The sequence below is a fragment of the Podarcis liolepis genome (genome assembly GCF_965112155.1).
Source record: "Podarcis liolepis genome assembly, chromosome: 1".
In the NCBI taxonomy this organism is placed as follows: domain Eukaryota; kingdom Metazoa; phylum Chordata; class Lepidosauria; order Squamata; family Lacertidae; genus Podarcis; species Podarcis liolepis.
Genome location: NC_139554.1, coordinates 953,619 through 964,057, shown reverse-complemented (window position 1 = coordinate 964,057; position 10,439 = coordinate 953,619). Strand labels below are relative to the sequence as shown.

Below are 10,439 nucleotides of genomic sequence, written 5' to 3'. Positions count from 1 at the left end.
TGACCAATTCCAGCAGCTAAAAAAGCTTCTCCCTCCCTCCCTCCCTCCCCCCCCCTCTCTCACCAGATCAAGATCTTCCTTTTGTAAAATGATGGGAAACTGGAGAGGTGTTCATTTCTCGACCATAAATGGATATTTATCCTGTGTTTGAATTAACAGCATTCACATTCGCTGCCATGCAGCAACTCTTATCACTATGCGTTCATCTCAAACAAAATAGGATCTTTTCCACCCGTTATAAATATATTTTTAGCTGTGTTAAATAGTCCTGATTCTATATAAGTTTCTATATGATTTCCTATTATTATTATTATTATTATTATTATTATTATTATTATTATTATTATTTTGGTAGATCAGTATTTCAGTGCAGATGGGGAACAACCGTACAGTGAAACCAAAAGGCCACATCAGTTTAAATAAAAATGTAGACTTTTGAAATTACAAACACTTTTAAAGCATCTGTAACCGAGAATGTCGCAGAAATGTATAGCACAACTGCATTTGGAAAGGATATTGTAGACTTTGGAAAGGTTCAGAAAAGAGCAACCAAAATGATCTAGGGCAGGGGTCAGCAAACTTTTTCAGCAGGGGGCCGGTCCACTGTCCCTCAGACCTTGTGAGGGCCGGACTATATTTTGGGAGAAAAATGAACGAATTCCTATGCCCCACAAATAACCCAGAGATGCATTTTAAATAAAAGCACATTTTTACTGTAAATAAATGGACACATTCTACTCATGTAAAAACACGCTGATTCCCAGACTGTCTGCAGGCTGGAGTGAGAAGGCGATTGAGCTGGATCCGGCCCCCAGGCCTTAGTCTGCCTAACCATAATCTAGGGAATGGATTGAGTCTCCTATGAAGAGAAAGGTTTCTGCATTTGGGGCTTTTTAGTTTAGAGAAAATGCGAGTCAGAAGCAACGGGAGAGAAGATGATGATATTATGCATGGCATGAAGGAAGAAAATCCTTTTCCCACTCTCACAGCACTGGAACTATGGATATCCGAGGAAGCTAATCTTGGAAGATCCAGGACAGGGAAAACAACGCCCTCCCTCACAAAGTGTGCTTGAGCGATGGAAGTCCTTCCCATGGGAGGCCGTGATGGCCACCAACATGGATGGCTTTAAGAGAGGAGGAGACAAATCCATGGAGGAGGAGAGGTCTGTTCGGGCCGCTAGTCACAGTGACTGGGCTCTGCTTTGCCAGTTGCTGGAGACCATGGGAGGGGAGGGAGGTTCCTCAGGTCCTGCTGGTGGGTTTCTGACAAGCATCTAGTTGGCCACTGTGAGAACAGGAGGCTGGATTAGATGGACCACTGGCCATCTTCTGATGTTCTTCGGCCCCCACTCAGAGATGCTGGTTCCCGAACCATCCGTGAGCTGGATTTAGAAGGCGATTGGGCCAGATCTGGCCCCCAGGCCTTAGGTTGCCTACCCTTGAACTAGATGCATTGAAAAGTTGATCAGACAAGTTGGTGGCCCAACTAGCCCAGCCTCCTCTTCTCACAGGGGCCAACCAGATGTTCTTAGGCCCCCACTCAGAGACTATTGGGCATATTTGGATGGAGGAATCCAGAGAGCAGGTGAGATTGGTTGGGAAGTTCAGAGGTAAGGAGTCCCTCTAGTCCAGCCTTTCTCAACTTGTGGGTACTGTTTTCGGGGGACAGGGAGCGGGCGGGTGTGAGGGATTCCCTGGTCCTGAATGGGGTAACTGTGCCCCTGAAGGACCAGGTGCGCAGCCTGGGAGTCATTTTGGACTCACAGCTGTCCATGGAGGCGCAGGTCAATTCTGTGTCCAGGGCAGCTCCACCTGGTACGCAGGATGAGACCCTCCCTGCCCGCAGATTGTCTCACCAGAGTGGTGCATGCTCTAGTTATCTCTCGCTTGGACTACTGCAACACGCTCTACGTGGGGCTACAGACACAGAAACTGCAATTAATCCAGAATGCAGCAGCTAGACTGGTGACTGGGGGCGGCCGCCAAGACCACATAACACCAGTCTTGAAAGACCCAGATTGGCTCCCAGTACGTTTCCGAGCACAATTCAAAGTGTTGGGGCTGACCTTTAAAGCCCTAAATGGCCTCAGTCCAGTACACCTGAAGGAACATCTCCATTCCCATCGTTCTACCTAGACACTGAGGTCCAGCACCGAGGGCCTTTTGGCGGTTCCCTCGCTACGAGAAGCCAAGTTACAGGGGACCAGGCAGAGGGCCTTCTCGGTGGTGGCGCCCGCCCTGTGGAACGCCCTCCCACCAGATGTCAAAGAAATAAACAACTACCTGACATTCAGAAGACATCTTAAGGCAGCCCTGTTCAGGATTTTTTTTAATATTTAACACTGTATTGTTTTTAATACTTGATTGGGAGCTGCCCAGAGTGGCTGGGGAAACTCAGCCAGATGGGCGGGGTATAAATAAATTATTATTATTATTATTATTATTATTATTATTATTATTATTATTAATGAACTACAACTCCCATCAACCCTAGCTAGCAAGGCCAGAGCTCAGGGATGATGGGAGTTGTAGTCTAACAACATCTGGGGACCCACAGGTGGAGAACCGCTGCTCTATTACCCCAGGACAAAAATCCCCGTAGGTCTTCATAGCCCATAATCACCAAGACAAATCTTCTCACCATTTGGCCTAACAGACCACCAATATTAGGGCCTGGACTAGATTACTCTTGGGGTTCCCTCCAACTCTACAATTCCGTGATTCTAGGACTAGAGCACCACAGGTGTGATCTCAGGCAGGCATCCTTTGACTTTGCACAAATGTACTCCGGCTCATCCTGGTCCTTGCAATATTTTAGCCCTACCAGCAAATAGATCTTGCGCATTGTCAGTTCCCTGCTTGACACGACCGCCGGTCAGATTTCGTGGTTCTCAGCCCCAGAAGGAGAAGCCGACAGTCTCTTTAGCAATACAATGAGGAGACAGTTTAATCTTTGCCAGGGATAAATATATTTGTTACAGTTGTGAATTGTTTTATCACTGTGGAAATGATTTAAGAAAGATTTGAGCGGCTTCCTCAAAAGTATTTTTCAGCGCCCGTAACACGGAACAGAAGAACTCGTATATCTCTGCCTGATTTAAATTTAAACTCTCCAATATGAAGTGTTTCTCTTTGCTTTCATGTGTTAAAAATGTCGGCTGCCGCTGGAAATCGGTTCTCGCTGACATATAATAAATGGCTACCAGGGGTCAGTGCCTGCTGCAAGATTGAAGAGAAAGCGTCTGGACCCAAACCCATCATCTTCACTTCCTCGCAGAGGCATCTGGTATTTTGAGTGGAACTGAAACAATTGTTTTTAAAGGAGCAAGCACAATAGCAAACACACACACACTCCTTTCTCACAGGCTTGAAAGGCGGGGCTTTCTTGTCACAGGCTTTCATTGGCAAGCACAAAGATCATTTTCCTGTTTCAGCTGCCACCCAACACTGTATCTCTGATATGATTTTGTTGTTGTTTAGTTGTTTAGTCGTTTAGTCATTTAGTCGTGTCCGACTCTTCATGACCCCCTGGACCAGAGCACGCCCGGCACTCCTGTCTTCCACTGCCTCCCGCAGTTTGGTCAAACTCATGCTGGTGGCTTCAAGAACACTGTCCCACCATCTCGTCCTCTGTTGTCCCCTTCTCCTTGCGCCTTCCATCTTTTCCAACATCAGGGTCTTTTCCAGGGAGTCTTCTCTTCTCATGAGGTGGCCAAAGTATTGGAGCCTCAGCTTCACGATCTGTCCTTCCAGTGAGCACTCAGGGCTGATTTCCTTAAGAATGGAGAGGTTTGATCTTCTTGCAATCCATGGGACTCTCAAGAGTCTCCTCCAGCACCAGAATTCAAAAGCATCAATTCTTCGACGATCAGCCTTCTTTATGGTCCAGTTCTCACTTCCATACATCACTACTGGGAAAACCATAGCTTGAACTACACGGACCGAAGGGCTATTGCACAGAAGATGGAGGAAACGTGTTCTCTGCTGCTCCAGAGGGGAGGACCTGAACCAACAGATTCAAATGACAAGGAAGGAGGTTCCAACTAAACATTAAGAAGAACTTTCCAACAGTAAGAGCCATTTGACAGTAGAACTGACAACCTTGGAAGATGATGGACTCTCCATTGTTGGGGAATTTCAAGCAGAGGTTGGATGGCCAGCTGCCATGGATGCTTTAGTTGTCCCAGCTCCTGCCAACCTAGCAGTTTGAAAGCACGCCAGTGCAAGTAGATAAATAGGGACCGCTGCAGCGGGAAGGTAAATGGCGTTTCCATGTGCTCTGCTTTCCATCATGGTGTTCCATTGCACCAGAAGTTGTTTCGTCATCCTGCTGGCTACACAACCCAGAAAGCTGTCTGTGGACAAACAGCGGCTCCCGCAGCCTGAAAAGTGAGATGAGCGCCACACCCCATAGTCAAGTTTCATAGAATCATAGAATCATAGAGTTGGAAGAGACCACAAGGGCCATCGAGTCCAACCCCCTGCCAAGCAGGAAACACCATCAGAGCACTCCTGACATATGGTTGTCAAGCCTCTGCTTAAAGACCTCCAAAGTAGGAGACTCCACCACACTCCTTGGCAGCAAATTCCACTGTCAAACAGCTCTTACTGTCAGGAAGTTCTTCCTAATGTTTAGGTGGAATCTTCTTTCTTGTAGTTTGGATCCATTGCTCCGTGTCCGCTTCTCTGGAGCAGCAGAAAACAACCTTTCTCCCTCCTCTATGTGACATCCTTTTATATATTTGAACATGGCTATCATATCACCTCCTCTTCTCCAGGCTAAACATGCCCAGCTCCCTTAGCCGTTCCTCATAAGGCATCGTTTCCAGGCCTTTGACCATTTTAGTTGCCCTCCTCTGGACACGTTCCAGTTTGTCAGTGTCCTTCTTGAACTGTGGTGCCCAGAACTGGACACAGTACTCCAGGTGAGGTCTGACCAGAGCAGAATACAGTGGCACTATTACTTCCCTTGATCTAGATGCTATACTCCTATTGATGCGGCCCAGAATTGCATTGGCTTTTTTAGCTGCCGCGTCACACTGTTGGCTCATGTCAAGTTTGTGGTCAACCAAGACTCCTAGATCCTTTTCACATGTACTGCTCTCAAGCCAGGTGTCACCCATCTTGTATTTGTGCCTCTCATTTTTTTTGCCCAAGTGCAATACTTTACATTTCTCCCTGTTAAAATTCATCTTGTTTGCTTTTGCCCAGTTCTCTAATCTGTCAAGGTCGTTTTGAAGTGTGATCCTGTCCTCTGGGGTGTTAGCCACCCCTCCCAGTTTGGTGTCATCTGCAAATTTGATCAGGATGCCCTTGAGTCCCTCATCCAAGTCGTTGATAAAGATGTTGAATAAGACCGGGCCCAAGACAGAACCCTGTGGCACCCCACTAGTCACTCTTCTCCAGGATGAAGAGGAACCATTGATGAGCACCCTTTGGGTTCGGTCAGTCAGCCAGTTACAAGTCCACTGAGTGGTAGCATAGTCAAGACCGCATTTTACCAGCTTCTTTACAAGAATATCATGGGGCACCTTGTCAAATGCCTTGCTGAAATCAAGGTAGGCTACATCCACTGCGTTCCCTTCATCTACCAGGCTTGTAATTCTGTCAAAAAACGAGATCAGGTTAGTCTGACATGACTTATTTTTCAGAAATCCATGCTGACTATTGGTGATCACAGCATTCCTTTCTAGGTGCTCACAGACTGTTTTCTTAATGATCTGCTCCAGAATCTTCCCTGCTATTGATGTCAGACTGACTGGGCTGTAATTATTTGGGTCCTCTCTTTTCCCCTTTTTGAAAATAGGGACAACATTTGCCCTCCTCCAGTCTGCCGGGACTTCGCCTGTTCTCCAGGAATTCTCAAAGATGACTGCCAGTGGTTCTGAGATCACATCTGCCAGTTCTTTTAATACTCTTGGATGCAGTTCATCTGGCCCTGGAGACTTGAATACATCTAAACTAGCCAAATATTCTTGTACTATCTCCTTAGTTATTCTGGGCTGTGTTTCCTTTGCTGAATCATTTGCTCCAAATTCTTCAGGTCGGGCATTGTTTTCTTTATCGGAGAAGACTGAGGCAAAGAAGGCATTGAGGAGTTCAGCCCTTTCTGTGTCCCCTGTTTGCATTTCACCATCTTCTCCTCTGAGTGACCCCACTGTTTCTTTGTTCTTCCTTTTGCTACGAACATACCCATAAAAGCCTTTTTTGTTGCTTTTAACCTCTCTAGCAAGCCTGAGTTCATTCTGTGCTTTAGCTTTTCTGACTTTGTGTCTACACGTGCTGGCTATTTGTTTGAATTCCTCTTTGGTGGTTTCCCCCCTTTTCCATTTTTTGTACACATCCTTTTTTAATCTTAACTCAGTTAAAAGTTCTTTAGATAGCCACCCTGGCTTCTTTAGGCACCTTCCATGTTTCCGTCTCATTGGTATTGCCTGACGTTGTGCTTTTACTATCTCCCTCTTAACAAACTCCCAGCCATCATGAACTCCCTTTCCTTTTAGTATTACTGTCCATGGGATCTCACCCAGCACTTCCCTAAGTTTTATGAAGTCGGCTTTCTTAAAGTCAAGAAATTGAGTCCTAGTATGCTTGGCTGCTCCTTTCCGCTGTATAGTAAACTTCAGAAGAGCATGATCACTCGCGCCTAATGATCCTTCCACTTCTACCCCACTAACCAGCTCATCAACTTTGGTTAGGACCAGATCTAAAATGGCTGTTCCTCTTGTTGCTTCTCCCACTTTCTGGACAATGAAGTTGTCTGCAAGGCCAGTGAGGAATCTGTTTGACCTTATGCTCTTGGCTGAGTTTGACATCCAACAAATATCCGGGTAATTGAAGTCCCCCATTACTACTATCTCCCTTCCTTTTGCATGCTTGGCCATCTGTTCCAGGAAGGCCTCATCTATGTCCTCCGTTTGGCTTGGGGATCTATAGTAAACTCCCACAATGAGGTCTCTGTTATTCTTCTCTCCCTTAATTTTGACCCAAATGCTCTCACTTTGGCTTTGAGGTTCTAAATCTTGGATCTCTTCACAGGTATACACATCCCTGACATATAACGCCACTCCTCCTCCTTTCTTGTCTGGTCTGTTTCTTTGAAATAGATTGTATCCCTCCATTATTACATTCCAATCATGGGACTTATCCCACCAGGTTTCAGTGATGCCTATTATGTCATATTTAGTTTGCTGTACCAAGAGCTCAAGCTCATCTTGTTTATTTCCCATGCTTTGCGCATTAGTGTACAGACATTGAAGTCCATTAATCATTCCCCCATGTCTCTTATTTAAGGATTTTTTCCTCCCACCACTAGGTCTCTGTGCTGTTTGCTCCATTTGGTCTATGACATTTGGATGATCATCTTCATTAATTGATAGACTCCTACCTTCAGGAGCACTGTCTCCCTCCCCCACATTAGTCAGTTTAAAGCCCTCCTGATGAGGTTTCTGAGATTTTTGGCAAAAACATTTCTCCCAACCGTTGTGAGGTGCAGCCCATCGCTTGCCAGAAGTCCATCTTCAAGAAACTGCAGTCCATGATCTAAGAATCCAAACCGTTCCTGTTTACACCATTTGCGAAGCCAGCTGTTCACTTCCACTATTTTTCCCTCTCTCCCTGGGCCACGTCGTTCAACTGGGAGGACAGATGAGATGACAATTTGTGCATTTAATTGCTTCAATTTCCTGCCCAGAGCCTCGTAGTCTCTTTTGATCTTCTGGAGGCTATTGCTTGCAGTGTCATTGGTTCCCACATGAACCAAGAGGAAGGGGTATTTGTCAGTGGGTTTTATGATTCCTTGCAGTCGTTCAGTTACATCTTGGATCTTAGCCCCGGGGAGACAGCACACTTCCCGAGACATCTTGTCAGGCCCACAGATCACTGCTTCTGTTCCCCTCAGTAGGGAATCCCCTATCACCACTACACGCCTCCTCTTAGGTTTGGTCGGGGTTCTTCCATGAGCTGTCCGTTCCAAGGTCGCCTGCACATTCCCTGAGGACTGACTTTGCTGCTCGTCTTCATATACCTGATCGACTGAAATGAGGGAGAGATCCTCAAATGGAGTCTGCTCTTCGTCTTCCATGCTAGGGGAGAGGACCTCAAAGCGATTGTGTATTTCTAAACTATCAGAACGAACCCTGGGCCTCCTACTTCTTTGAGTCACGTTTCTCCATATATCTGGCTCCTGTGTTGGTGAACTAGCCTCCTTCTCAGGGGAGTCCCCTGTCTCCTTCTTGGTGGAGACGGTGTGCTCTGTTGCTTCCAAGAAGAGCTCCAGATCTCTAATTCTTTGGAGCGTAGCTACACGTTCCTCCAGTTGCTGGACTTTGTCTTTTAAGAGGGCAATCAACATGCAATTGCTGCAGGTAAAGCTGCCTGCAACCTTTGGCAAGATGGCAAACATTGCGCAGGAACCACAGGCGACTGCAGCTGTTCCCTCCCCCTCCATCTTGAGAACGTCGTTGGGGTGGCTACAGCGGTCCTCCATCATAAAAAGCGTGAAGACAGGACAAATAACTCCCCCCACAAAAAAACCTAGGTCTCTCCCAACAAACGTTTGAGACTAGCGCCCCTAAATCTAAAAGATGGATCAAACTGCTGCCGCTGCCCTGCTACCTCTGATAAGCTCCTCCCACAGCTAATCACCTTCCTCAACAGAAACCCTGCCCCCTCTGACCTTTGCACAGGGAGAACAGCTAATCAGCCACAAAGAAACACACACACACAAGAAAACCCTTTTTGCTCCTTCTTCAACTGCTGCCCTGCTACCTTAACCGTCCAGGGTACCTTTACCTTTTTTTTAGCTGTGGTGTCTGTATTCCTACATGAATACATGACCCTTGAAAAGGATCTGGGGGGTCTTAGGAGACAACAAGCTTAACATGAGTCAGCAGAGTGATGCAGCAGCAGCAAAAGGGAAGGGAAGGGAAGGGAAGCTGATGCTATTCTAGGCTGCATCAACAGAAGTCTAGTGTCCAGATTAAGGAAAGTAAAAGTCCCACTCTCTTCTGCCTTGGTCAGATCCCACCTGGAACACTGTGTCCAGTTCTGGGCATTGCAGTTTAAGAAGGATGTTGACAAGCTAGAACGTGTGCAGAGGAGGGCAACCAGGGTAATGAAAAGTCTGGAAACCAATCATTGTGAGAAATGGCATGTGTAGACTGGACAAGAGGCGACTGAGATGAGATAAGCTATCAGTCTTCAAATCAAGGTCTGCCACATGGAATATGGAACTAGTTTGCTTTCTGCTGCTCCAGAGGGGAGGAACCACATCAAGGGGACAAGAAAGAAGTTTCCAACTCAACAGTAGGAGAAGCTCTCTGATGACCATGGAACAGACTGCCTCAGAAGGTGGTAGACTCTCCTTTGTTGAAAATTTGAAACAGAGGCTGGGGGCTCATCTGTCAGGGATCCATAAGCTGCACTCCCTGCATTGCAGGGGGCTGGACTAGATGCCCTTTGGGGTACCTCCCAACTCTACCATTCTAGGAAGCTAGGAAGCTAGGGCAGCCGGGCAGCCCTCCAGACAGCCATGCCTGGCATATTGTGCATTGGAGCAAGTGCATTTTATCACGATGGAACAGATGGCTGCTCAGAATAAGCAGATCTCGGCCAGGAAGAGAACAGCCATCCATCACCTGTGTGAGCACCCAACTGGACCCTTCCGGGTCCCCGTGGCTCCTGGCTCCATCATCCCCAACCTCTTGAGTTCAAACCTGGCTGGCAGTTCCTTGCCATCTCACCACGGCTCCATCTGCATAATCCCCGCTTGATGCTTCGAAGGGCCTCTCAGCTCGAAAGCATCACACTTGTCAAAATAATGTCACTCGTGCAAGGCGGAGGTGAGCACCAGCACTGATCCCCCTTCCTACTCCTCCTCCTCCTCCTCCTCAGTGCGTCAGGCATTTCTGCCGTTTCTAAATAGGTCACAGATTCCTGTCAGACAAAGGGAGAGCTGGCAGCAGTTATCTTGTCTGGTTTTACATAAACCTGACAGGCAGATTAGAGCAGGAACCTTCTTGCAGGCATGTCAGCCGCAGAGAGAGGAGAACCCATTCTGACTCAGGGACCTTCTTGGGTTCACACAACGTAGTCCTGAGACAGCTGCAGAGTTATTGCATGTGTCCATTGCAAATTCATCAAAGAAGGGTGGGTGGGGGCAAGCGGAATAATTCCTGCCATCAATGGCCACTGATGGTCACTTCAGGAGGTGGCAAGGAGGTCACAGCCAAAGGCACAGCTCTTTTTCGATGGGAAATTGTCCCCAGAGCCAATGGAAGTTTGCTGCCCTCTTCCTTAAGACAGCTATGGCAAAGTGTCTCATAACACTTCAAGCTGCAGGCATCCAATGAATGTTGTTGTTGTTGTTGTTGTTGTTGTTGTTGTTGTTCTTCTTCTTCTTCTTCTTCTTCTTCTTCTTCTTCTTCTTCTTCTTCT

General features: G+C 47.0%; 1 protein-coding gene across 1 annotated transcript in view; it reads right to left on the bottom strand.

Moving 5' to 3' along the window:
- Positions 1-4,605: 4,605 nt before the first annotated feature.
- Positions 4,606-10,439, bottom strand: part of LOC310712607 (uncharacterized protein) — a 250,599-nt gene continuing 244,765 nt past the window's right edge. Inside the window, exons 3-4 of the mRNA XM_083515830.1 lie at positions 7,384-8,767; positions 4,606-5,506 (exon numbers count right to left, since the gene is read on the bottom strand). Of these exons, the coding sequence (XP_083371956.1) occupies positions 7,423-8,493 (1,071 nt within the window). The 5' untranslated portion in view covers positions 8,494-8,767 and the 3' untranslated portion in view covers positions 4,606-5,506; positions 7,384-7,422. The remainder of the gene's footprint in view (positions 5,507-7,383; positions 8,768-10,439) is intronic.